The sequence below is a fragment of the Haemaphysalis longicornis genome, unplaced genomic scaffold (genome assembly GCF_048455015.1).
Source record: "Haemaphysalis longicornis isolate Haplotype H1 unplaced genomic scaffold, Haemaphysalis longicornis Haplotype H1 scaffold_7, whole genome shotgun sequence".
NCBI classification, from domain to species: Eukaryota; Metazoa; Arthropoda; class Arachnida; order Ixodida; family Ixodidae; genus Haemaphysalis; species Haemaphysalis longicornis.
Window position 1 is genome coordinate 74,333,955 of NW_027526422.1, and position 27,558 is coordinate 74,361,512.

Sequence of the window (27,558 nt, forward strand, 5' to 3'; positions counted from 1 at the left end):
GTTATCCACTCACTACTACCACCCCATGCAATTCAAATTTCCCGCCTTCGCAGTGCTCGTGCCCTCCTGCCTGAAACTGCGCCAGCGAGAGTTCTGTTCTTTTTTGCTTGCTTTTCTTCCCGCACGTGCCAGCGCTGCACTGCCACTTTTTTTGGCTTACTATCTGAGCTCCGAAATCAATGCTGAACCGTCGACCAGGAAGAGCAACAGCCCCAACGACAATTCGTAGGACATTTATGCACATAGTATTAGGAGCTATTTTTCCACTTGTCTAACTTCTTTTGGTGCCGGGAGTTCCCTTCCGGAAGGCGAGCGGCAAGCTTTGCTTCATGGCTGCAGCTAGCGCCCCGTTATCGCCGTGCACCGTCCAGGCAATGTCCGCGGCTGCACACTGTACGTGGTGCCGCATTTTCACGCACAGAAAACAAACTTTGGATATAACGAACAATTCAGTGCGATGGTCAGGTTCATTGTACTGTACTGACAATATTAATATATACTGAAAAAAAAAAAAAAACTGTTACAGGCAGTGTTATTCTAAGAATTTCACACTGTCATTACAGTGCATGGACAAATGCGCACACACCTAGGAAATACCTTACTTTGCATAAACTTCATACTCTGTACGTAACTTCGTAAGCCCCTTCCATTCCTGCCACTTTAATGTGCAAACAGCTATCCTTTAAAGTCCAAACCTCCCACATTAAAGGGACACTGAAGTGAATTTGTCAAGCTCCCGTTTTTGCTTGCACTGCGTAGACTGGCTCAAATTAGCCCACTTTTCATCGTTTATCCGGTTGAAAAATCGGTAATTATTTTACAAAGCGCCAAAGAAGAAAAACTACCATGCGCGGTTTGCGGCGGCCGCACCAACTAAAGCTGTGACGTTGGGAGGAGCGGGACCGTGATTGGAAGATGCCCAAGGTGAGCAACCAAACAAGTTTCGGTTTCGGTTTCGGTTCTGTAAAACACAACCTGCGGCGTTGTTGGATGGGCATTCTCAATAACTCAGTAATCATCGTACCGCGCTTCTGCCATGTTGTCAGCTGTAAAAATGCATAAAGATAAGCCTCCAAGGACGGCTTGGAATCGTAGCATTCACTAGCCGAGGCCTACGCAGTGCATGGACGCCCTCCGAGTACCCGCAGACGCACAAATGTCATGCGCTTCCCCCCCCCCCCCCCCCCCCTATTTGGAGCTTGCCTCACTCATGTCTGTACCGTAAAATGCGTGTTCGCACCAGGCCACCAGGCCAAGGGTCTGTTCATTCTGGCCTGTGCCCACTGCCCGCAAGCAGTCGGTGCTTATGGACAGCACGCCAACGAGAACTCGCTAGCGCGCCAGTGCCAGCCTGCGCGCGTTCTGTGAACTAGTTCGTGGAGCCATGAACGTTGCGGCCCAAACAAAGGTGAACTCAATGTAGAAAACATCGGCAGAAAACAAAAAAGTTAACTTACAAAAAAAAAAAAAAAGCGCGTACCCGCGGGGACTCGAACTCGTGACTCGCAAAACACTCGGCGGCGACATACCTGCAGCCTCAGACAACTCGGCCACGAGACGGGCTGCGCCGACAATGGTAATATAAGGTATATATTGTACAACAAGTTTACATTTTTATTTAGTTTTGGCATTTCAAGCAGCTTAAATGACTATTTGTTGTATTGTGCTCGTGCAGTAAGCGTCCCCCGAGTTTCCGCAATAGCTCACGTCTAGCAATTGCATTTCGTAGACGGAAAAGAGTTCGCAGATGCGTAGTCGTGCTGCTGACCGCTGTGCTTGTTCGCCCAGCGCAAAAAAAGTGCTTCCCGCACCCTATTTTTACGCTGTACGGTAAAAAATATCAGTTGATTTTATTTCCTTAGTACCTATATTGACTTCGCTGACTCTTCTCCCGCCTTCAAGAGGCCTTATATTTTCCTACTGGCGTACCAGTCAGCGAAGCGTCGCATGTGCGCTTGTGCAGCGCGCGCTTGTGTGAAGCGACCTTGACTTGGAGCTAGATACAGTGTACAAACTAACCAAGTAAAGAAAGGCCCATTCTTCCATTCACAAACGTGTCCTGGCTTCGTTTCAACTGAGCGAACGAACTGCGACGACCCGTCGGCGTCCGGCGGACGAAACGCTGGGCCGACTGACTCTGTCTGAAGGCCGGGGAGCCGTGCAGATAGCTCAGCCAATTGCGAGCTCGGCTCCTCTCGACGTCACACGAAAACGCCGCAGAAAATGGGCGAGCGTAAAGAGAGGAGGACAGCATTTTCGAATTAAGTTTTCTACTAAATAAAAGCGCGTAAACGCGCCCAGAGTGGTCGTAACATGGCCTGGGGACCCCGGACTACAATTTGCGCAAGTAATCCCGCAATGTTTACATATCACTTCAGTGTCCCTTTAAATCAAAGGGTCCCAAGTGGAAGAAATGAGAACGCTGTCTGCCAGCAAAAGCCTCATTTCCATGTTAGGCTGCATAATTCTCTGCGAGTCTGGTCCTTGATCTTGCAATTGTGCCACTGCATCCCAACCAAGAGATCCACGTTCCAGGCTAACTTAGTAGGCAAAAATGAACCACTCTGAATTCAAAAACCACACTGCCGATATGTCTGTGCAGTGATGTGGCCTTGCAAGCCTCCCATGGCTGATTTCCTTAGTGTCACTGTGCGCGAGGCATTACCTGACCACTTTCAATCCAGAACCCACACACACAGATGGGGGAACGCAGACTTTTTGTGCTAATAGTACTTTTACTCAACACTGCAATGTAGTACACAGTATACTACCATCGTACTGCCCCAGTCAAGTCAAACTTTAGGTCTATGAAATGTAACTCCAAAGCAGAGGAAGGCTCGAGAGGCAAAGCGCGCGCAGGAATAGGCTCAGCACTACGGCTGCAGGAAAAAACCCAACACCAAGACTGCAACTAGACCACAAGCGAAAAAGTGCTCCCTTCAAAGACTTATGCTAGATGTAGGCTCGCATAAGCAGAACCACAACAAAGTGGCCCTGTGTTCCCGCTCTGCTGCGGCAAGAAAGCCTCGTTGGCCAAGGGTGCGGCAGTCCCAGAAATGCTCGTAACAAGCCAGAAAGGGCCACCCGCGTGCAACGACCGAGATTGCTGCTACCACCCAGCGGTGCCGTCGTTGAGCTGCACATCACTACCGCCCACTCACCTTCATCATGCAGGGTGGGGGGAACAAATCAACGGCGGTACCAAGAAGTGGCCTTGTCACACACACGCAACAGGGCCTATGGTTTCGAACGCAAGAGTCACAACAGGCCACAGCAGGTTCGAGACAAGAACTACGCGAGCAGCAACAAGAAGAAGAATCTCGTTAGAACGTTGTTTGTCAAGGTTTCCCAACTCTCACACAAAACTGCCACGTGCATTTAGCAAAATTTGTTGACATCTAAGATGGAATGTGAAAGTGAAACCCTGGAATCTGTTTCCCCGGCCTGACAAACCTTTCACCTGCATAATTGAAATTTAAGGGTGTGTAATTCTTTTGCCTGCTTGTTGAAAAACAATGTGTTTCGCAGCAAATGCACAGTACAGCTTCACACAGAGGTAAAAAGAGGTGCTCTCCAACTGTCTCCTGCTAACAAGTCACTTTCACTAGAAAGCCAGGCACCCGTTAGCAACCCTCGTACTGCAGCCACCACCACTTGTCAGCCAAATATCCAAAAGAAACGTTTCAATGCAGAGTTACTGCAGCCAGGCCTCCACAGCCAACCAGCAATCAAGCGAGGCACCCCTGTACGAAGTAGCCCACCAGCTGTGATCCCCCGTCTTCATGCACACCACACAAGGGAAGACGGGCGACACAACATGCTCCTTCACACTAAGTGAAAATGGTGCCAATGACCGGAAGATGAATGGGGAATTTTCCTTCTTTCATAACTGCACCAAACTCTACACCCACATCACGAAGAAGCCACCCAACCCGCCGGTGCACCGAAAGTCTCGACATCAGTGCTTGCACTGACAAAGTGCCGTCAGTGAGCCCACACATGGCGAAGTGCACTTGCTCTGCAAACGAGGTCACCCACCTTGCGCGCTTTGCTTTGGTACCGAACCGCCCGCCGCGTCTCCTGGGTGGCAGTGTCGACATAGGCCGCGGCATTCTTGACATGGTACTCTATGCGGTCCACCATTTCACCCTGCGGCACAAGAAAGAAAATACGGCCACTCCATTGCACTTCGTACTATCAGGCACACAAATTACACCATATGCACTTTCAGGAGAAGACGTACAGTCGTCTCCCCTTTATATGCCTGGCAATGTGTTCGTAAAATAAATGTATTGACCAGTGCCAAAACTCCTTCGTGGATCTCACCTCCTCTCATTGCACTTTGAAAATTTTCACTTATTTTTTTTATGCACAACTGATAAAAAAAACATGCATCAAAACGCAGCAATGTGCATCAAAAAGGTCACTCTGATCCTCCTTTCAAAAGAGCCAGCATATGTGAATGACAAAAGGGAAAAGCAATCTCGAGAATTATTTGGTTCTGGGTAAAAGCTTTGCAACCGAAAGGGCTAAGGCTGTCAGCACGAAAACATGGGAGGTTTCTGGCAATTCTGACACAGAATTCCAAGGGTGCATTTCCAGTAGCAGCCCCTGCTGCTTAATGCAGTGCTCATCATTTTTGTAGCCAAAACACTGTTCCACCCTCATCTCGAAACAACCTCTGCCACCTTGGCACCATTCCAAAATATGAGGGATGCACTATTTGAGCCAGACAATGTGAAAAAAAAAAAAGGGTGAGGTGACACTCATACATCCGTTTCTCTTCCCCACATTCGCATTGTAGACAGCCAGAAGGAAAGGCACAACATACCAGCCTCTAAATGAACCATCGCGATACTAACACGACCTAAAAAAGGTGCAGCCACTGTTCACGACTGCGCCTGTATCGCTACAAACAAGAAGTAAAAGACGGCAACATTTGTTGACAAAGCCTGCCCATCTAGTCACACAGCTGCACTTAGCTCCCAAATTAATGCACCCAGCAGGAAATCGCAAAGCCTCAAGCACGAACCCACAAAATGCGAGAGTCTGTGGTTGGACAACGGCCTGTCTTAACGGAAGAGAAGAACCAGAGAGGCCTGCGTGGTTAGTGGTTGATCAAAGTTTCCCCTAGCCATCACTGCCGATGCAATGCACAACACATGCAAACACACTTGATACCATGGCTCATTACGCAAGAATCCACTGCAGCTCCAACAATGTTGCAGGAATCTAGGAATCTATTGCTGTCCCCTCTTTAAAAAGAATCGCGCAGAATACCTGGCTCTCAACCAGCATGGCCATGTCCATGAACATGTCATGCAGCTCCCGGATGCTCTTCTCCAGCTTGATGATGTCGTGGTGGCGGGCCTCGATCTCGGCCAGCGTCTGCTTGGCCTTCTGCGTCTCCATCACAATCTGCGCCACAAAAGCCACCGCTGAGGAGGACACATCAGTCGGACCAAGGGGTCGTGAAGACGTCCTTGTTTCGTTAAAAGCAACTAGCCTTTTGCTAACTCGATCAACTCCATGCCAACCTTGGGAGCCGTTGTTTTCACAAAAACAAAAAAAAAAGAAAAAAAAGAAAGAAAGAAAAGAAAGTCCACAAATTTTGATAACTTTCAAATTTCGCACTGCGTGACATCAGCAGTGACATTGTGGGGGAAATGCCAAAAAAGGGGTGGGTAATCAATTTATGTGCTAACTTCACGCTAACATTATAGTGGCTCATTCAAATGAAAGCGGAGGTACCAACTCAACCGCATGGTCATGCTTCTTGGCAGTCGCTTTAGTTGGCAGCCCATGGTTGCACAAACTAGCCACCATGATGCCGTAAGGGCAGTGTGGTAAAGTGGCCAGTAACTCTCCCCCATTGCACCAGTTTTTTCTTGTAACTTAGCATTAAAACTGGCACAATTGTTACAGCGACGTTGCAATCTTTTGAATGAGCCAAACCTGTATTTCGCCTTCGTGCTCCCATTATTGGCTGTTTGCCAGCCCTAATAACTCAATGCAATGACACATGAAGGAGGCAATAATACCAGAGAAGAATCGCAAACTTACGCCCTGAGTGAAAATGGCTGGGTTGCCGCTCTCCAGCATCTCTTCAATTTCCTCATCCGTCGTCACTTTCCCAGCTGGAAAACACGCAACCGCGCTAATCAATTCTTGCTCCGATATGCCGATATCTCCGACACACATAAACATATTGAGACCCTTTTTTTCTGCTACAAGGAGAAAGGTCCAAAGCATGCTCCACCCCACTTTGCAAAGACTGTTTTCCCACATGAGCTTCTTACACACCTCACACCCAAAAGATATCTTCACTGTTGCAACTGCCACTGACACTTGACTTTTTTTTAACATGAAAGTGTTTTATTCCGGATACACAAACAAATCACTGATGTTATATCCGTCACGAAAATGACGCCAGCACAACGAAGCAAGCAGCCTGTAAAGGGTGCACCCCAGCACACATGGTCTTTTTGCGGGGAAGCAACCTTTAGTACTAAAAAGTATGTTATACTTAGGGCTGTTCGTTTTTAAGTTTTATATTTTGTCACGAAAGTGTTTTGTGCCGGGATACACCAAGATTTCACTGACGTCATATCCATCACAGAAATGATGCCAGCAAACCGCCAGCAAGATGTCGCTCTCACAAGACAGCCACTGACCCGCAAATCATGCTCAGCTGCAGATTTCGCTGCACATTTCACTTTCGTGTTTTACCGATTCCTATGACAGAGGAATCAACCACAGTTTTCTCACTTTTCCAACCACCCAAAACGATGCTGCCTTGTTCCTGCCAGTGAATGAACCCAAAGCTGCAATTTCTGCAGATAGTACTCACTGATTTCCAGCTGCCGCCTGATTCGGTCTTTACACCGCTCGCGGTAGTCGTTCTGGATCTTGTTGTACTCAGTCATGACTTCCACAAACTTGCGAGAAAGTGTCGAGTGCTGTGAGCGAAGGGACGGAGGTTAGTATTTCGCACACACGCGCCGCACTGGGGTTCTTGCTACTGTGCCTCAGAGAGAACGTAAACTTCAGATAAAACACTGGCACGAGAGTGCTACAATACCGCATGCAAGGTATCGCAAACTCTGTCTGGTACCATCAGAAGTATGGCAATATGTGCAGACTTCAAAGAAGAAAACGCACAAAAGGTAGGTGGATACTAGAAAATTATTCACAGGTCACGACTACAAAAAAAACTAGAATGGGTACATTACTCTACGCCTTAAAAGGTCTGCATTACCATGTGTTGCAAAAGAATTAGTTTTTTTATACACAATACCATACAGCCTTACAAAGTGTCTGATATAGACTTAAGCAAGCTGAAAGATTTCAAAACAGAAAAAAAAACTGCCTCCATCCATTACAAGGTACCATCTCCTTTACCCAACAGGGCCTCAGGTGAAGTCGATCTCACTGTTGGATCCTTCCTTTCCTTCAAGGCACAGTGAGAAGGAACGAGAGGCAGCCGCCAGAGTACGCAATGCAAGAAAAGATGCACTTCGGGCCGCCACTGTCTACACTACCAACCCATGCTTGCAGAATGCGGCTCGCACTAGAACGCAGCACTCCAGGCCACTACTTCAGCGACATCAGCAAATGCACATGAGCCCAGTCAAAATCAAGCAGAAAAAAAAACAGCATCGCAGGCATGTCACCATCACCACCGTACGATAAAGCTATAGTGCTCGGAGACCATTTTTTTTACAACTGTGCCACACCACGGGACTTTTTTCAAACAGGAAATCCACCTTGGCAGTCGCACGTTGTGATTCGCTTAGGCTAAATCAGCCGGAATTGCAGAACTGCTTCCAGTAACTCAAATAACCTGAGGCGAATCATTAATTGGAAGCCAGAACCAGTTCTGCAGGCCCATGTTACTCCTGCATGCTGACGGCAGTAGAGCTGGTATTCCACAAGGCAAGCTAGGTGCCACAGAAACAAAGACAAAAGATGTGGTTCTTTAAACATAATGTGTGACTGATTGTTCAAACTAACCGACACGCCAGACATTTCTGCCTTTTCAATTCCAATTTGTCGAACTGGCTGATTATTAGGGCATTTCCCCTGTCCTGGCAAGTCTAAAATATTTGCCGTTGACTATAACAAAAATAAAAACAATCCAAAGACACATAGAATCACCAAGTACAAGTTACTGTACTTTTTTTTTTCCTGTTTTTCTGAAGATGGCCATGTTGAGCAAGAACAAACATCACAGTTATTTTGAAGTATTGGAGCCTCTACTGCCCTTATTGCCACTTCCTCGAGTGCACCGCAATGTCCCAACTTAAAGGGCTACGCATAACAGAAATAAAAAATAACATGGTTTGAAGTTGGCCCTCCAAGCCTGCCTACAAAGCTGGTCAATTTTGCTTTTCTGCGAGTACAAAAGTAAAGTATCAGTACAAGGCAAAAGCGCAGAAGAATAGGCAAGAGAAAGACCCCATGGCACACCATGCAGAAAAAAGGCGGAGAAATGCACAGAACCACCAGGCTGCAGAAGCTTTTTTTTAAAGAGCAAGTCAAGTCAGGTGCGACAGGCCGAGAAGATGAAGAAAAAGACTGCATGCGAAAGAAGAAAGAGAGAGAGCGTGTCACAGGCGATCAGAATATCGCCCAGGAGTGCTCCAAGAGGTCAGAGGAAGAAGAAGAAAAAGAGCAGAAGTAAAGGAAGAAGAAAGACCTGTCTCCTGACGATGCGCTTCCCGACACAGTGCCCGCACACAAACTCCCGAAAGCCACCAACGTCAGCACTGAAAGCAGCACGCCAAAACTTTGCACCCACCGCCACACTTCACACAAGCTCTCCTTTCTACCGACTTCTTTTTAAAGGTATTTTTCGCTACAGAAAACGGCAAATCACAATCAAAGTTTGCTACCTGCCGCATTTGCGCAATTATGCGCTTACCATATCGTTTCTTCAAAGAGAAAGAACAGTAAAACAAAAATTAAACATACCCCTTAGAATCAAATGCAGAACCAAAGCCATTTTAACACCACAAAAGTACTATCACCACCGTTATGCCAGGATGGTGGTGCACTGCCTGTACTTTTCAGCTTAAGGATGCAAGAGTTATATTATAGATCACAACTTCACCAAAAACATACACACATTTTTTCCTCTGGATTGCACACTGCGTGTACGCAGCACGGAATGTGCAATTTCTCGGTCACTATAAGACTGTTACAGGCCCTGCGGACAGTTCTATTTTACGAAAAAGCTCCCGGCACCCGGAGGTGGGCAGCGATCTTGCTGACGATCTCCCCCTCCCCCAGTACAAATAAAGAACACAAATCACAGTCTCCAGCAAAGCACAAGGTAAAAGTCAACGTCTTCAACTGAGATACCACTTCTCAGTACGAACACGTGGGCAGCAAATAAGCGCACCACTTAGCTGCATCTTCCCCATTCAAATGTACTGTCATGACTCTTTAAAGTAGAGTAGACTGCCATTAAGCCAACATCCCGTAGAAAGCCGAATTGTCAGACGGGATAAACAAGTGGTTGCTTGTTGTTGCTCTTTTATAGATGCAATGCAAAAAAAAAAAAAAAAAATCGCTAAGCTATTGATTTGTAGCCACTTAGGTGTCACCGCACAAAGCAGCCCATAACTGCATAGCTACACGAACGATAGGTATACCAGTACGGGGCCCAAAAGTGCACAAAGTTGGTTTTCGAACACACATTTAAGATTATAAGTTGCCTCCAGAGGCTGAACACAAGAAAAGCAGTGAAAGCACCATCCAGGAAACCAAGCTATGGTAGATGCAAAGCAGCAGGTCAAACACAACCTAACATTAAACAACGCGACCACTGCATCATAAACAGACAGACCGTCAAGATGTTCTACGGCTTTTTTTTCCGGCTCCCTTTGCATGAACATGCTTGTTTTTTTTGTTTTTTTTTCGCAAGAATAAATCAAATCAAATCAAATCAATCAAATCATTTTCAAACTGGCGACTGCTTCCATGTCAGCCAGCAAAGAGCAAAAGTATTTTTCACGTGCCCTGCACTACGCCAAATCATTCGTAATGAAAACGAGGGCCTCGCAACAAAGCCACTCACCTGAGTCTTTCGTATCCTCAACTCGGCTGACCTGTTTCCAACCAGCTGGTCCTCTTGATCAATGTTCTGCTGTATCACTGCATTCCCGGGCACAAACAGGCACTTCTCAATGAACAGCCAATGTGTAAAAAGCACTGAGAAAATTTAGAGCCCACAAAACATGGCTGCTACTGGCTTCCTAGTTTGTTGAATTTCTAGATTTGTTGCTGGCAGACTAAATACACCAGGTCAATGCTGACCCCGCTAAACAGAATGAAGAAAACATGGGTGAAGAAGAACTGCATAGGTACAGCGAATGCTCGAGGAAATGTTCCACACACAAAAAAATTAACATGTGCAGTGCAAGGAAAAGTAAAGGGAAAAATAACAAAATTATTACGGTTTAGTTCTAAGATTTGTTAGCAGGAAACGTCAGCCATTAGCTATGGGCTCAGTGCTTGCTTATGGTTTGAACTGCATGCCAAGAAGGATCTAAAAAAAAAAAAAGAGCGAGAGAACATGGTATTAGTGTTGGCTTACATTTTAGCTTCATTCGGACCTTGTTGGCCATTCTCTTAACATCGGCCATGAGTTCTTCCAAGTCTTGCTTCATTTCTGCAGAAAGAAACATTGTAGTTGGAACAAGGCTCAGAACAACAAGACTGGAGTGTACACAAGAACTAGGTCAGGTGAGGTCAGGTCAACCTTCACTCATAGTAAAGTCATATCCAAAGAAAATTCCAATATCCAACGAAAATGCCAAACCGCACAAAAGCAAAATTTTCAACGAGACCTAACCAGCGCACGACCCAAGGCAAAGCTGGCAACCAATAATCACACAGGAAATCCCTTTCATGAAGCATACTGCCATTAGCCACTGTTTTTGCAGATGCGAGTTAGGCGGCCATTTACACATACTAGCGTGTGCATTTACCTTTTGCCATTAGTCAAAGCTATAACAGCAGTGCTGCTTGAAAACTGCTCCTCCAAACAAAGCAGAAACAACTGAGCAGTTCGTAACAGGCTCACGTTATGTGTGATGCATATTATACCTGCCTGAACCCTTGTCCAGAAGTTGTTTTTTTTTTTCATTTCAGTTTGTTCCACTGGAGGGTATGACATAACGAGTGGTTTTTACAGACAATCAGAAATATTTCCCACATGTTTTGAATGGATGATGACTGGACAATCAGAAATGTTTCCCACATGTTTTCAAAGGATGGTGACTGGTGACAGTTACCACTGAAGGGCAGATGATTGCAAAAAAGTGGTTGGGAAGAAGACATTCCAGTCCTTGGCTGGACAGGAAAAGAACAGTGCTAAAAAAAGCAGTTTCCAGTGCGGTGTGAAACGTGCAATGGGGGGATGATGTATGACGCACAGTTGAGTGATGAATAAAGCAGCATATGAAAAGAAAAATGGTGGCTACGCTTCGGTGGCTTAGCAGAGAAATTAGCGATCATCAGAACTAGGCTTTCAAGGACGAAACACTGATACTGTAAGAATATAACGAATGAATGAATGAATGACTTGGGCATGGTGATTTTGAATTGACCCGACATCATTCGAGAGGGAAGTTTGAGGCCGGTTCCACATGGGTGACGTGTATTACAGTATTGGTCCAATGAGAGATTTTTAGGTGAGCAACTTTGCATGGTTTGGTGCGCAAGGCAGATGACGCTTCAAGATGCCTAAATTCTTTGTTTGGTGATGAGATGATGCTACTACGTAGCAACATGAACACTCCAAGTTGAATTGGTGGATGGTGCGACACGCAGGTGTTTGAAAGACGGCACTGCTTCTACTTGGGTGCGGGCGATTTTGAGGGGGAAAAAAAATGACACCATCTCTCCGAAGGGAACTATGTGGTGATGCAAAGCATCTCGGAGTTCCCAACCGCGGCCGCTTTCGCGGCGCGGTTGCATTGATGAGCGGCATCCGGATCCACTTGGCGACGCTGGCATTTCGAAGCGGCTTCACTTTCGCCAGTTCGCTAACAGAATTGTTGGCGTCCATTCAGTTCATCGGACAAGCAGCAACTGAGGGAGCGGCGCGCGGAGAGGAGGAAAGGAGGAGCAGAGTGCGTGCTATCGCACATCTGGTGGGGAGAGGGGGAGAGGAGGAGCAGCGCGCACGCTATCGCACAGCTGGTGGGGAGAGGGGGAGAGGTGCGGATGGACGCCGACGGACGGACATAGCCCCGAGCAAGAGATGCTTTGCATCTAAAAAAGAGGGTTTTGGCATTGGGTGAAGGAAACATATTTGCATTGCAGGGCTGTGCAGCCAAACAAAAGTGACTCACTCTCGTCCTGCAAGGGCGAGGACAGGATCGCACTGTGCTTCCTCTTCATTTCGTGGACAATCTTCTCAATCTTGTCGATATTCTGCCCCACCTCTTCCACCTGCAGCAGACAGTACGCATTCACAGTCAAACGCGCAAGCCTTATCTGAGTTGCTTGGATTTTGGTTATGATTGTCTTTGAAACGTCTCACTCTAGGTCACAAAGCAAGAACAAGTCAGGAGGGGAAACTTTGCTTGCTAATACCCCTGTCACACGGGCACTTTCAATCGCGATTGAAGTGAATCGCGATCGAGTTTTCGAGTGCGCTCGACGCACTGCCGCTGACAGCCCGTTTCAATCGCGATCGAGAAGTTGCACCGCTTGCACTCGTGTACGCCAGATGGCGCTAACAATGTACTTGCGGCCGGCGTCTGGTAACTTCGCGCGGTCGTAGGTATACGTAACTATGGAAATGTTACCTCACGCTTATTTGGGTCAAGTTATTTGACACAATTTGTGGCATTAGTTGAAGTTGTCCCCTGCTGTGCCATTACTGAGCGGGGACGAGAGTATCGCCGCTTTCGTTCGATTGCGCTTGGAAGCCTCGATCCTGCTTGAGAAACCAGGATTGAGTTCGAGTGGGATCAAGCTTGATCGCGATTGAAACTGCCGTGTAGCATGCGCCCGATCCAGATTGAGCTCAAACCGGATCGACTCAATCGCAATCGAAAGTGCCTGTGTGACAGGGGTATAAGGCAGCCAGATAACATACCAAGCACTTCGTGTAGTTTAAGGGTGGGTCTTTGGGTTAAAAATTTGCCCAAAAAAGCATTTTTTTAGGTATCACTTTTTCCTTAACTTGCACAGTTTTTCCTCCGAAAAGTTGGTATTTGAACAGTACCAGGTACTTATAAAAGCTGCACAGGCCTGATTTCGATGAAAAAAATAACAATTTCTCTGTCATTTTTTTTTTCTTTTTCATCATGAGCAGCATTGCAGAGATAGGAAATTTTTGAGAGACACATTCCAGCATGTAGGGCAGCTGAAAAGATCATTTCTTTTGCAGCATAAGGCTGAGTGTTTAAACCATCCAATAAGGGAATCAGATTTTGCATTTTCCATTTTGGTAGTTGTTTAACTAGCGTTATTTTCAATTGGTTATTAGGAGTACTTCTAGAATCGATGTAAACTTGTATGTGATTCCAAAACAAAAAGAAACTGCTTCCCACATTTCATTCTTTACAACTTCTGGTATCTATTCATACCTTGCTGGTAATTTTTTGTTGATTAGTTTTTTCTATTGTTCTCAAGAACAATCAAGAATTATTTTTAATTATCTTGGAAACTAAATACCTTACATCAAAACAATTGCATAATTGAAATCGGCTAAGAAAACTGAACAAGCACATGAAGTTTCATCAAGATTCATTGGAAAGCAAAAAAAGAAGTTTCGAAGGCCAGTGTGCAGACAAAACCCAGGTTTGGTTCATTTGAAAGATTGCCTCGTGAGAATTATACTGAGACCATTCTTAATGTAAACTTCACTCAAATAAGCTATATAATTAGGAAAAAATGGCATGGCCTTGCAACACACTAGCTCATTTCCCGCAACAGAACCTCTGATGTCATACGTGCCAGCTCTGCAATTTGCTGAGGCCAGCAGAAGCAAACGCAAATTAGGCAGAGCTTATAAGCTTGCCTCACGAGTTATTTGCACTTAAATTTAGGGCACATTTTTTTTTTTTTTAGCTGTAAGAATGGCGGGATAAACAGTTAAAGTTACGAAAGCGCACGCAAACATAGATGCACTGACTCGTTCGGCTGTTGGTACTGCGCGCACTATGCGTGTTTTAGCTGCACAGCACTGCAGCTTTTGGGGTTGTCTCAGACGACACTGGCTGATTGGCGTAAGCGACGGCATCTTATGGGACCATATTTGTCGAGTGAGCACTATGTTTCAGAAAACGTTTATTTCCTCCCTGAACAAAAACAAGCCAGGTACAAATACAGTCAAAAACAGCAAAGGCAGAAAACGGCCCACTGCAGCATGGTGGTGCCATCTAGGTTGACTAACGGTAAACAAATCTCCGCTTCACACCAAGTTTTGCTTGAAGACCCGTTCTTATAAAGTCATTGCAGACGTCGTTAAGACACACGATTAGGCAGGAGAATCAAAATTTTAACATAAATGGATTAATTTCACAGTAAATAAAGCATAGTTTGCTTCCAGACAAGTGCTGGGGGGACTATGAAATCTTTTGAATAAAACAAATTTGCATTTTGTCTGCATGGCCCCTTTAAGCCAGACATTTGTATTCGGAGAAGAAACTGCGCAGCCACCGCAATCAACATTCCACAGTGCAACCACGGAATGAATGGCAGCCACTACCGTTTCATCCATCAGGTTCCACTATTGTCTTCTCTACCGTCGCAGCTACGAGGCTTTTCTAGCCGTTTGGTTTTCATTGTGGCATTATCTGGCCTCTCACTCGCACACACTGCAATGGGTGGTTCACCTCATATAGCGTCACTAGATTATTCAGTGAGTATAGCCAACTCTAGCCTTATATATACATTCTTGCTCCATGCCTTAGGTCAACTAATTCGCAGACATCACATTACTAGGAAACACTGATGGCCATAGGAAGCTTCTGTAGCTCCAAGCTGCCAAGCAAGGGCCCGCCGTGTGGGTTAGCTAAACCTGCCAGATATCGTAAATACAATCACACAGAATGCAAGATCACATTGAAAGCTTCTTCAAGAGCCAATAAAGGCTGCATAGTTTTTTTGTTTTGACTGAATGATACCGCATTTCATAGCTTGATGGCCTATGACACCTTGTTTGCTGAGAAATAAATAATTAAAGCTGGTATCTTTCTCTCCTGTTTCCCTTCCATCTTTTCCTGCGACATCAGAGAGTACACAAAACCCCCTTTAAGTGAGCTAAGGCCTGATTGTCAACCTTACTCGGTCACTGCCATCTTCATGAAGGTCCATTCTGATTGGCTTTCCCTTTCGTGGCGAAGACTGAAGGCCAACCAAAAAGGGTCTTTTAAATGCCATCTTGGTATGGCGGCACCCAGGGAAAGCTACCCACCAAGCCCCCGCCCCTTTAAGCCGCTTCTAGTGAAACTTATTTGTGAGGAACTACCCACTGAGAGGACAAGGTTAAAAAAAAATACCCTCAATTGGCCAGCAACAAAGTTGACAGCCACTGCATTTCCGCAGCACAGCTGCTTGCACAATCTCTTATTTTTTGGCCCCGGCTGTTGAATATATATTCAGATACCTGCCAGTAGCAAGCAAGCGCAGTAGGCTCTCGTGTTCATCCACATGCATCTTTTGACTGCACTTTTATGCAAAGCGAAACGTTTCAACGGAACCAAAGCTGAAACAAATGCGGTAAAACCTCCCCTTAGTAATGTCTGCTAGTTGAGGTTTATGCCTTTTAAAAAGCATACGCTCAGTAAAAGTTCTCGCATACATTAATTTTAAATTTACATCCCCCTCTCAGTGCTTGTATAAAAAAAAATGCTTAGGCAAGCTCCACCAACCCCGTTTTACCATTTTCAATTCGTGACGTCACAAATTTTAGTGAGGGGTACTGTAGGGGACGACAACATCTCTTTTAAAACTTTTGGCATTTTCCATGTTGATAAGCGACTGGTGCTGCTGCTCCTAGTAGTGCACTTGCATTCGCGGCACTCTAATCTAGTGATACAGGCCAACTTGCTTAAACACTTTAGTGCCCTTTAATAACCAACCAGTCAGGCCCAAATTTGTCTTGGCAAGTAGCCACCTCCGAGCCAACACTAGTATACATGATGTACTTCTTTGAACCGCACTTATCTTCTCTATAAACAAGGAACACACAATATCACCATCCCGATCCCCATTTGCTAACCCCATTTTTGCGAGAACCCATGCCTTTATGTATTCTTTTTTTCCACGGACAGTGCCTGACTGGAACAACTCACGCGAACGTCATTCATTGTAAAGTATGTAGAACGAAGTGTATTTTTTGTTGTTGTCTGGCATAAATTACTACTTGTGTTGTAGAACAAAGTGTAATGTAGTGTTGTAGAACCAGGTGTATTGTTGCAATGCATAACAAAGTGTATTGCAGTGTAAAGAACGAAGTGTTTTGTTGTGTTGCATAACGAAGCGTTGTAGTGTGTAGAATGAAAGGCGTCATTTTTGTAGGATGTACGTCATTACTTTTGTGGTATACGTGATGTGCCCTTCCTGCTTAGACCCCTAAGGATCCGCCGTATGTATTAAATACATAAATAAATCAAATAAATAAATAAATAAATAATCATTTAAGTGCTCGGTAACTTCTCCCCACTAGGGACAGTTCACCAAAGCCCCACCGCAGTGTGTTCAGAGAACGAAAAACACGTAAGCGCTTCGGCCAGTGTGGAACACCATCAAAACCCAAGCCTCACCTCTGCAAAGAACTCCTCCATAAAGGTGGGAGGAGTCTCCAGTGTAACGGCCACCTCTCCGTCCAAGTCATCTTCGTCCGACTGGGCCTGGAATGTAGTTTTGGCACTTTACATAGCAATAAACTTACACGCTGCACTCATTTTCCCTCTGTGACTGCGGTTAACGTGTGTGTACTTTGTAGTTGAGTGAGCCTTGGTTAAGTGGAAAATGCTGTCCTTTTAAGCGATAGCCAGCCGACGATGGCAATAATCGATTCAGTGCTTCCACCCCCAAACCTTGAGAATAAACTTTATCATAATTAAACCATTATATATGAGCACAACCTTTGAGAACAAGCTTTATCTTGGTCCCAATTAAACTTTTATATATGAAATAACCCGCCATAAAAAAGAGACATCGCAGTGCTCAGGCACACCATAAATAAAATAGCTTAAATTCTGTTCTTTGTGAGACAAGTGCACATTTAATTTGAAGATATAAAATATATATTTTTTTTCCACTGTTCACTTTTATTGTAACACAAAGACTGTTTATGAGGTCTTTCAGTGATTTTAGAGAAAGGCTGACACACCAGAATGAAAGAACCTTGCCTTTATTTGCACCTATCTCTAAACACTTATAAAACGAGATACACCCACGCAGTGACGTACGCAAGGCCTCCGTCAAATTTTTCAGCACATGGGGGAGGGGTTGGATGAGGCTACAAACCCTACCTATCATCAAATAATGACTACTGACAAATTTTTCTACTGAAAACACCACATGAGGCTTATGAGCTTTCGAGGTATGCTCTCACCACTATGATTATCCACTTAGCAACACCTGTGGAACAAAACAAAAATGAACAAGACCAAAGATTATGTGAAGCAAGCCCACGGCATCTCGAAGTCATTTTTTGAAGTTCTGATTGACTTCTTGTTCACACTTTTTTATTGTTCTATTGTTTTTCTTTTTTGTTTTCGCAGATACTTTTTAGCTCTCCTTCCAAGTTCTTCCTCTCTCGTTTTTCAAGAGGTCATCGCATCCCTATTTCATCCTCATAAAATAAAACCCTGCATATGCCACAGCACCCAAGCCCCTGGGGATGGATTCGCAAAGCCCTTCAGTCACACTTGAGGAAACACTACTATCCTAAGGATCATAACCTGATTCAGTAATGATCCCGTCCTTCTGTTCAAAACACCTGCCAAAGCAAGAGGTAACTGTTTTGTTCTCCAGCTTTTACGGGCATCTTTGTACAAAAGGTAAGAGCCATTTGAAAATCTGACCATGTCCTCGCACCCTAACAAGCAAGAGAATTCAAATGACTAAAATGTATCAAAGTTTTCCTCTGCCATACAGCCCCAGTCAATGGCAACTTTCTTCTGCATTTTACGACTGCCTTCTCTGCACGCAATACAACAAGCCCACCGTGTCGGTGATTTCGGGTCTAAGCAAATGAACAGTCGACCATGAAGCCAATAGTCACTGGAAGTAGCGTACAAGTGCTGAAAAATTAGAGGACAACTGTCTCAGTTAACGTTGTGTTCCTTTTGTGAGGAAGGGTGTAATAGATTCGTTTGTTCAAAACAGGATTTTGTTGCACCCTCCCAAATGCAGATTTAAACAGTGTTATCGACTAGAATCGAGATCTTGACATGGACGTTGCTCCCTTGGTGCTCAACAGCTCCACCAAAATGTGTCTTCAATTTGTCATTTTGGGCTTCTCCGAACTGCTCCAGAGCAGCTCCATATTTTTCCGTCCATAGAATTTCTATTTGCAGAACAGTCCTGAACTGTTCCCGAACTGCTCAGAACAGCTCTAGACTGGCATACAAAAGGAACAAAAAGATTGATTAACAGCAGCAAGCAAGCACAATAGACGTTGTCACAACTTTGTAATGCCAACTTTGTTACAAAGAACCAGGGGGAGCGTTCCCGGTCGCCCTTGCAACTAATCTACTATGCAGATAGACTGTTCATCATTTCAACCCCCCATTGTTGTTACTTCTCGAATCCTACCCTGTATACAAGAACGTAGCGAAGAAAATGAGTGTGGTATCTTGTAAGGCAGCAAAAACGAGCAGACGCCTGTTTTTACTGGCTGTTTTTACTGTTTTTACTGGCACTTCCTAAAAATTCATGAATATCCAGTATGAAGAAGAAATAAAAAGAGAAAAAGAGGCATGCTAACAAGGAAGACCTTGACCCTGAAGTGAGGGGGAAAAAACGAAACCAATGAGACCAGCCAGAAATATTTTTCGGGGGTGTTATATCTCATCGAAAAAGAAAAAGAAAGAGAGCCTGTGCCCACACAAAATCAGCACCCCTATTTTCCTTTTTACATGCGTGCAAATAGCATGGGTTAAAGAAAGGCTGAATGGAGGCGGGGAGGAGAAATGCAGCTTTCAAAATTTCGGGAGTGCTCTGACACCGAGCCACCCCACTGTTTACGGCCCTGAGCGAGACTGCACAGAAGATCAAAGAAGCGGTGCGTTCGATCGAGGTTTTTCTCGGAGTCAGTACGTGTAGACGACGACGACGAATGTGCTTTTCCTGGCCATGCAACACACGCACGATTTGTGAACGCACGCCACCGCGCGCTCCAAAATGTCAGCCCGCCAGAAGCAAGCGCTAATTCCACCGCGAGGCCAAGGGAAAGCACAAAAAAATGTACGTGCATATCTGAATTGTTTCAGGCCACCTGCGATGCCTGCGGAACCAACCGATGTACAAATACACACACGAGAGAAATGCAAAAATGGAAAGTCTGTACACATGGACGCCAATGCGAAACCACTGTAGAGATCTAGATCGCTCCGCTGTAGCGAACATTACTAAAGCCCCAGAGTTGGTTTGAACTTGGACGAAGGACGCCTGTAACTGCTCGACAGGTCGCGAGCGGGGTAACAGGACAAAAATGATGGATTGAGCTAGTTTTTTCAAGGAAACAGAATTGAGCCTTCGAAAAAAAATACTTCGTGGGGCCTGTTTGAGCTAATTACCGCTCTGGTCAACGATTACGGCACGAATCGTGATTTAAAGCTTCCATAACTCAATTCGGAATTCCGCTGAAAGGCAAGGCATAAAAACGACATACATAAAGCGCGCAATGGGAACGGGAAGCAACAAGTGCTGGAGCGAGCGGGCAGCCAACTCTGGGAAGACGTTTCTAAGGGCAAGATCTTACCGCTTTCAGCGCCGATATCCTGTCTTTGATCATACTAAAACAGTGGGTTACTCCTCTCTTGAAATCTTTCACCTCAGGCGACGAGTGCTTTCAAGCAAAACACACAAAACATCATCGCACTGCCGAAGAAAATACAACAGTTCTTCCTTGGCAGTCACCACACGGCCACCATTTGCGCTACAAAAAGCTTCTCCGGATGTGACGTCATAATTCAATTAAAAACGACGGACAGCGATTTATTGGTTTTTACCTTTTAAACTAGGCCACGCAAAAGACGTAAATGTATAATCAATTGATACCCTTGCCTTCTGCATTATCTGCAAACGGATTTCAACGCATTTGGAGCAACTGTTTTCGTTTCACACGCGTCGTGATTCGTCTCCTTCAACTACTTTTATTGGTGAATTCGTTGCAAACTTCTCAAGCCAACAGCACTAACGTGAGTTGATACACTTTGGCCGTACCAGAAAATTTTCCCTATCCTTTCCTGCGCTTTTTAACAAGGACTTTGCAAGCGCGGGTACCAGCGTTGTTCATGAACGAAGAGCTGCCGTCTGCTACTATTACGGCGGCCTAACCCCACACCAGTGCCAGTTCCCTCTTGCGAGAAATTTGCTTGTCTTATCCTAAAATCAAGCGCCAACAACTAACGACGAAAGCGGTAATTACAGTTCCCTGTACCGTGAGCGTACAAATGCTAAACGACAAACCCTACAGGTGCAACGGAGTCGCCCTACTGACTTCACACACACTTTCGGTTTCGGTACGTACGTGCGGGGAGTCGCGCAGATGGCGTAGCAGGTGGATTGTCTATTGCTCAGCCAACTGCGGTTTTATCATGTATTCGTAAGCCACGAAAAACGGGATTTTAATAGCGCGTACGAAACTTTTATCCTCGTGTAACAGAAATTAAAAAAAATGCTTCTGCGCTTCTCTATCGCTAAATCTTGAGAAGAATACCTGCAGTGTGCGTACGTTCGCACCGGGCACATTTCGTTCGTTCGTTGTATTCGTTCAACGAAACGGGAAATATGCGCAATGCAATGCGACGTACACGAAACTTTTTTGCCAGATATTTCCGTGTTTTAAATGCAGAGCATTTCTTTAACTCACGATGTCACCCGTTCTTGGCGTCCGTAGTTGTCCGCATCGCTCGCCTCGACGTGCCCGGCTCAGACGTTTCGCTATCGGCGCGATCAACATTCGATAGCGCACCCATGCACGTTTCAAGGACACTCTCTCCCCTCTCTCGGACTCAACGTGCGCCGAGGCTGCCAATTTTACTGCTGACGAGCGCTCTCTCGTCAGCAGTTGCCACAAGTGCAACAACATTAACGTAGCGCAAACTACTTAACGTCGTGCGCCCCCGGAAATGCTCTGCATTTAATCGTGCCCCTCGCGAGGGGGATGTTTCACTGCGTCGCCATGCGAACAGTTTGCCACGCTTTAGTTTCAGTTCCGTATCTCCCCGCCGCGGCCGTGGAGAGAAGGCGGCCGGCCGCGACTCTCGCCACCGCGGCGTGGCGGCGCTGAGGTTGCGAGTTGCGCTTGGAAAGCGAGCGTAGTCTGCTAGCGGGGAACGGAACGCGTTCCGCTCGGCATCTCCGGTCTTCGCCACTTCTGGCTGCGCACTGCAAAAGAAATAACTTTTTTTTTTCTTTGCGCAATGATACCAGCAAAAATTAGCAACAGAGGTTACAGGTTTTGCGGATGGTTTTCAGCTTGCTCCACTACACGCTGTCTTTGCCCAAGTCGTGGCTACTAGCACCGTTAGATTGTCCGAAAAACGAACATAAATGTCCGAAGAGCCAAGAGCTAGCGCGGCAATCCAGGTGCAAGCGACGAGGCGTATCTGGTCATTGCACCCGGCAAGCTCACGTTCCTTTGTTCAGAGAAAGGGTTCCGACACGTAGGGCATTTCCGGACAGCATGCAATATTCTCCACAAGGCAAGACAGCCGATTGTCGTAGTACGTAGTGTGTATATATATATATATACTTTTTTTTTTCTGCTCATGTTTTGACTGGTTGTACTGAACCCTTCAATGCCTTGTAGCTGCGCCGTAGATCCTAGAAACAGAGGATTGCACCAGATTTGGCTACCACTCCGGACTTACCACCAGTATTCATCAGATTTACTAAAGGCACCATGAAGCCAAACCACAAGTCTTGTTCATCCGAGGGACATATTCATTTTGAACTTCCAGCAATTAAGTCCATCTAAATGATTGCTGTCAGAGCAATCGCATCAATTTCGAACTTCAAGCAATTAAGCTAGAGTGCGAGGTGCTGGCACAATCACCACTTGTCAGTGCCCAGTAAGTCTCAGGGTCAAACTGAAAGATTCGCAGCCAGAGAAAAAGCCACTAAAACACACTATTGAGATTACAGTAACACCCTTAATTTAGTTAGATCATGCTGCATTTTACTGAATGTCACAAATGGTATCAGTGATGTGAAGAGGAAATTTTTTGATGTGCCCAACACTACCTTGCTGCAGTCCAAGCATCAATGCAGTCTAGTGAGCAGTCAAAGGCTAGTTCTTTCAAATTATCTCCAGTTCCTTTAGGTCACTTTGAAGTTATGACAGAATTAAATATTTTTGCATTACTTGCACCTGGTGCAACCTTGGAAGCTTCTTTTGTATATCCTCGATTTTAACAGCTTGTGTCTGTAAAACAGCCACTCACAGCAGCAGCATGCCAACATGAGTTCTGCAGAAGCCCAGGCATAACGGCAGTTTGAAATATCTTAAGGCTTGCAGCACTTTCTAAGCAAAGGATGAGGTTTGTAAAAATGCCTCAGCACACAAGCAACAAAGTTTGGACTGATGCAAGCAGCTTTTAGTACATCCCTTCCCCTACACTTCTAGCATTGCCTATCTCAACTTTGATTGCACATTTTAGAAGAAAGGCAACACAGCTGTGGCACATTTGAACTCCAGGTATTACGGCAACTTCAGATAGTTACAAATTACAGCAACATACACCGGCACAGAGGATTTACTGCAACGATGGGCCAGCTTGGAAGTGTGCTGTAGGAACACAACAGTTGAGGCTTCAACTGCATGTACGTCGAAGAGCAATGCTCGTGAACATAATGTATGGCAGTTTTAATAGCGTTTTGTCTTTTGTTCCTCAAGGATCACAACTTAAAAGAAGACATTAACGGTAAAGCAGTCCTTTGTGCCAGTTTAACAAAAACCGTACCTCAACTAAAAGAACCGGAGCAACTCTATTTAAAATGTCCTCAACCTCAATGGGCACGAAAACAACGTCCGAAGCACAACCTTACAAGTAATTCCACACTCACACAGTGTCGCATGATAAAGGTACTTTTTTTCTCTCACAGAAAAAAAAAAGTAAAACAGAGGTAACAAGACAATTACACTTTGTGTGCACATCAGCACTCCAACTGTTCCATGAATGCACATGTTTTTCTTAAAATAACGGCCTTAGCGCACAGGGAGGGGGATTCTTGGAAACCTATGTACACTTGTCGCCCACGAGGAAACAAAGGCGGGGGGAGAGAAACAATGAGTGGGAGAAGAACCGAGACACGAGAGAGCAAATGTACAAGAGAGAGAGAGAGACCCCCACTGGGTGAATCGAGCCCCTGTGCCCACAACACAGTTATAGTATACAAAGTCCCCTTTGTACAAGTCCCCCCCGGGGGCGGCGGATGGGGGTCGTCGCGGCGGCGGCAACTTGAGCTGAGAGAAGATGAGGCAGTGAGTGGTGCAGGCAAGCACACTCGTCGCGCGTGTCAGTCCTCGTCTGACAAGGGTTCGTACTGGGACGAGAGCAGCACCGAAGAGGAGGAGGAGGACGTGGGCGCAGCCGACGTGGCGGGGGCCGCCGAGGCCAGCGACGACGAGGGCCCGCCCGACGCCACACTGCTGCCCACCGGGTTGCTGGGCGCCACTGCCATGGAGCGCACCGACAGCGCCGAGAACGGGTACGCGTACGTCGTGGGGAAAGGCTGCGGGGGCGGCGGCGGCGCCGACGGGTAGAAGCGGCTCTCCCGGGGCGGAGACACGGGCTCCAGGTCGCGCCGGCCATCGTCGTGGTGGTGCTGCGGCTGCTGCTGCTGCTGCTGCTGCTGCGCGTGGTGCAGCAACTGCTGGTGGTGGAGGCCGCGCGGGTGCGGGGGCGAGGGGGAAACTGACCGGGGACGGAACTTGCCCCCCCGCCAGTCCGGGTGCCCCGACTCGATGGCAGACGCCGGCCGAGGTGGCCCCGAGGGGCTCGGGTGCCCCGGGTGGCCGCCCTCACTAAGCGGCCGCTCGGGGGGCTCGGGCGGCCGACCCTTGTGAGCGGGAGGCTCGTCTGTGGTCCGCATCACTTCCACAATGCGGTTCTTGACGTAGTCGAGCGCAGACAGGCCCACGTGCTGCTGCTGCTGCTGTTGCTGTTGGTGGTGTTGGTGCTGCTGCTGCTGCTGCTGGTGCTGCTGCTGCTGTGGAGAAGGCCGAAGGTAGGACACTGGCTCAGCCGACGATCTTGGAGGCATGCTGGACGGTGCCCACTCTGGCCCCGGCGATGGCTGCCCGGGCGGGGAGATGGGCTCCACGTAGGGACCCCCACCCTGGGGATTCCGGATCAGGTTGCGCTCTTCCTTCTCCGACTGGAGCGCCTTACGCAGCTTCCAGCTGTGGTACGTCTGTGGGTGGCCATTGTCCGGCTCTGGAGGAGTTCGCGGTGCAGACGCCACTTCGGCGGGGGCGTAGCCGCCGGGCACACGTTCCAGAGGCCCCATTTCAACCGGCATGCGACCGTACATGGGGCCAGGACCGCCACCCTCGCTGGGGTTGCAGATGTTCTTGGATATGATGGCGGCTATGTGCTGGTTCAGCGTTATGACTTTCTCCTGCTCCATGCGCTGGGGAGGCCCCCGCTGCTCGGGGGGGCCGTCCTCGATCGTGACCACCTCGTCTCTCGTCGGCAAGGACTTCAGCCGTGGCGGCAGGGAGGCACCCTTGGGTTCGCCGTAGCGCGACAGGATGGTGTCCATCGCCCCGGGGTTCTGCTTTGGTTCTGTGCCCTGGTTGATCTGGTGCGTGATGATGGCGTCAATGAGGTTGGCCGCCGTAATGCCCTGCGGCGGCGGCTTGGGGCTGTCTTTCTGGAAGGACTGCGAGAAGATGCGCGATGCCTCGTTGTCCAGCTCGGCTTGCTGCGTGCGGCTCAGGAACGGCTTGGGGTCCTTGGACGCCTGCTGCCGCATCTCCCTCTCGAACTGCTCCCTCGTGAAGGCGTCTCGTGCCATGCGCAGGGGCGGCCGAATCTCCACCTCCGCCCGGCGCGCCTCCATGAAGCGCTCCTCGGCGGCGCGCATCCGTTCCGCCTCAGCCCCGGCACGGAAGTCCGGTGGGGGCATGTCCCCAAACTGCCTCGGCCTCTGGTGCATCTCGAGCAGGGACTTCTCGAGGCCCTCGACAGCGGGCCTCTCGCGGGGCTTCTGGTCCTCCTTGGGCACCGCCAGGCTGGGCTGTGCCGCCGCCGCGTTCACTAGCGTCGTGAAAGGGTCGTGACTGGACGGCGACACGACGGCGTATGGCTGGCCGCGCGGCGACTGCACCCGGCGGCCGGGGCTCTCCATCTCGGCACGGGGGGAGCCCGCCTTGGGGGCCTGGATGACGCTCTTGGGTGCCGTGCTCCAGGGCACGCTGCGGATCACGTTCTGCCGGGCACCGACCGCCTGCTGCTGGGGCATGCCGGAAGCCCCTTGGTGCAGGCTCAGGGGCTTGCCGGGGGCCCAGCCGCCAGGAGAGGACTCGCGGGGCGGCGGCCGCTGCTCGACGGCCTGTGCGTGCTGCAGGAACACCGGTGGCGGGGGCGCCCCCTGGGCGCCAAAGTAGGGCACCTGGTAGACTGGGTGCAGGGCCGGGGCGGGGCTGGAGTCCCGGGACTGCGGAGAGGCCCTGGCGTCGCCCGAAGAGCCCCGCCGCATCTGCATCTGCTTGGAGGTGTTGAAGTCGATCATGATCTGGTTGCTGCTCAGCTGAGATTCGCTCGTCGAGTACTTGGGCCGGAAGCCGGGCGCGGAGGTGTAGCCGCCCGGGGGCGGGGGGAAGGGCCCCTGGAAGCCCCCGGGGGGGCCCCCCCGGTAGTACTGCTCGGCCGAGTCATAGGTGCGCGCCTCCTCGGGCACCCCCCGCATCTTCTTGGGGGTGCCGTCGTGGGGAACGGGGGTGCCCAGGGTGATGGAGCCGGCCGACGCCTCCTTGCCCTGCGGCGGCGTCAGCTGCCGCAGCAGCCCCTCGTAGCGGGGCGGGAAGCCGCCCGCCACGGGCTGGTTCAGGGGCGTCCCCTGGGTGATCGAGCCGGAGGGCTTCTCCTTGAACATCAGCTTGGGCGACAGCGGCGGCTTGCTGGCGGCCACCAGCGGGGGCGGTGGGGGCACGGCGCTCTTGCCCGTCTTGGCCAGGCTTCGCGGCGCCAGCGACTGCGCCACCAGGTGCGGGGGCGGCCGCTCAGGAGGCCCGTAGGGCCGTTGTGCGTACATGACCTGCGGCGTCGGGTCGGGCGTCCGCCGAAAGTGGTTCGAGTGGGCGGGGGGCGGCTGGGCGGCCGGCACGTACGGCTGGGGGGAGTAGGCGAAGGGCGCCGGCTGCAGCTTCTCCCGGCGCACCTCCCGGGGCGGGCTGGGCTCCCGGGAGGACTTCTTGCTCAGGTCCTGCACCTCGTACTCGTCGTCGCGGGCCACCACAACGGGGGGCGGCGCCGCCATGTGGGGGAACTGCGCCACCAGGCCCTCGGCGTGCGCCAGGCTGTTGGGGGGCGCGGCGGCCAGGTACGGGGAGGCCCGGCGCTCGGGCGTCACCGCCGAGGGCGGGCCCCCCTCGTGCTCCTTGGCGGGGGGCCCGTTGCGGCCGGGCTTCATGGAGTACTGCAGGGTCATCTCGATGGCCTGGAAGATGAGGTCCCGCATGCACGTGGCCCCCTCGCGGCCAGCCTCCTTGGCCTCGGGGGGACGGTGGCCGCTGTGGTGCCGCCCTTCCGTCTCGGGGGCACCCTGGCCCTCGTCGGCGCTGACGGTGGCGCTGCTGTCGTAGTCGGCAGACACCTCGAGGCCATTGTTCAGCTCCACGGGTCCCTTGGCAGCCACCTCTGCGGGAAGCGGCACCGGTCCCGACGGCGTGGCCAGGGTGGTCCGGGGGTGTGGTTGCTTGTCACAGTCCCAGCCGGAAACTGCACAAGGGAGAAGGGAGGCCGTTGCAACCACCACAGTCGGAGAGCACACGTGCCCCTTGCACTCACTTGCAAACACTGCTCTGTTTGATCAACAGCTCTTTCCTCAACTGTAGTGCTCAACAAGGCAACGCCGCCTGTACAATCCTTGCCTAATGCGCGAGCGAAAAATGGCCAAACAGCCACTCTCCTGTTGCTCTCTCCTACCCTTCCCCGCTCCGTAGCCTTCCTGGGTGCTTTCATGTCTGCCGGCCAGCGCAGCTTCTAGGAAACTATGCAAAGTAGTTGAAAGTTTGTTCAGAGTTCCCCAGGCGGCGCTCCTACTTCTTGTTTTTCATCATGCCTGTCTGTCATGGTCTGTCACTGATAAAACCGCCTTTGCCACTGAGCAAAATCACTTGTGCTT

General features: G+C 48.8%; 2 protein-coding genes across 7 annotated transcripts in view; both read right to left on the reverse strand.

Moving 5' to 3' along the window:
- The window catches only part of LOC144145960 (syntaxin-like), a 32,194-nt gene extending 11,024 nt beyond the window's left edge, over positions 1–21,170 (reverse strand). Inside the window, exons 1-9 of one of the 2 annotated variants that reach the window (XM_077677838.1) lie at positions 19,961–21,170; positions 16,791–16,877; positions 12,363–12,462; positions 10,601–10,675; positions 10,082–10,158; positions 6,851–6,959; positions 6,064–6,137; positions 5,281–5,418; positions 4,039–4,149 (exon numbers count right to left, since the gene is read on the reverse strand). In XM_077677838.1, coding sequence (XP_077533964.1) covers positions 4,039–4,149; positions 5,281–5,418; positions 6,064–6,137; positions 6,851–6,959; positions 10,082–10,158; positions 10,601–10,675; positions 12,363–12,462; positions 16,791–16,877; positions 19,961–19,993 — 804 coding nt within the window. In that variant the 5' untranslated portion in view covers positions 19,994–21,170. The remainder of the gene's footprint in view (positions 1–4,038; positions 4,150–5,280; positions 5,419–6,063; positions 6,138–6,850; positions 6,960–10,081; positions 10,159–10,600; positions 10,676–12,362; positions 12,463–16,790; positions 16,878–19,960) is intronic. The other variant, XM_077677839.1, reaches the window with a different exon arrangement.
- A 1,884-nt stretch (positions 21,171–23,054) lies between these two features.
- The window catches only part of LOC144145957 (uncharacterized), a 47,220-nt gene continuing 42,716 nt past the window's right edge, over positions 23,055–27,558 (reverse strand). For all 5 annotated transcript variants that reach the window (XM_077677833.1, XM_077677834.1, XM_077677835.1 and 2 more), the window contains one exon: positions 23,055–27,152. In XM_077677833.1, the coding sequence (XP_077533959.1) occupies positions 23,725–27,152 (3,428 nt within the window). In that variant the 3' untranslated portion in view covers positions 23,055–23,724. The remainder of the gene's footprint in view (positions 27,153–27,558) is intronic.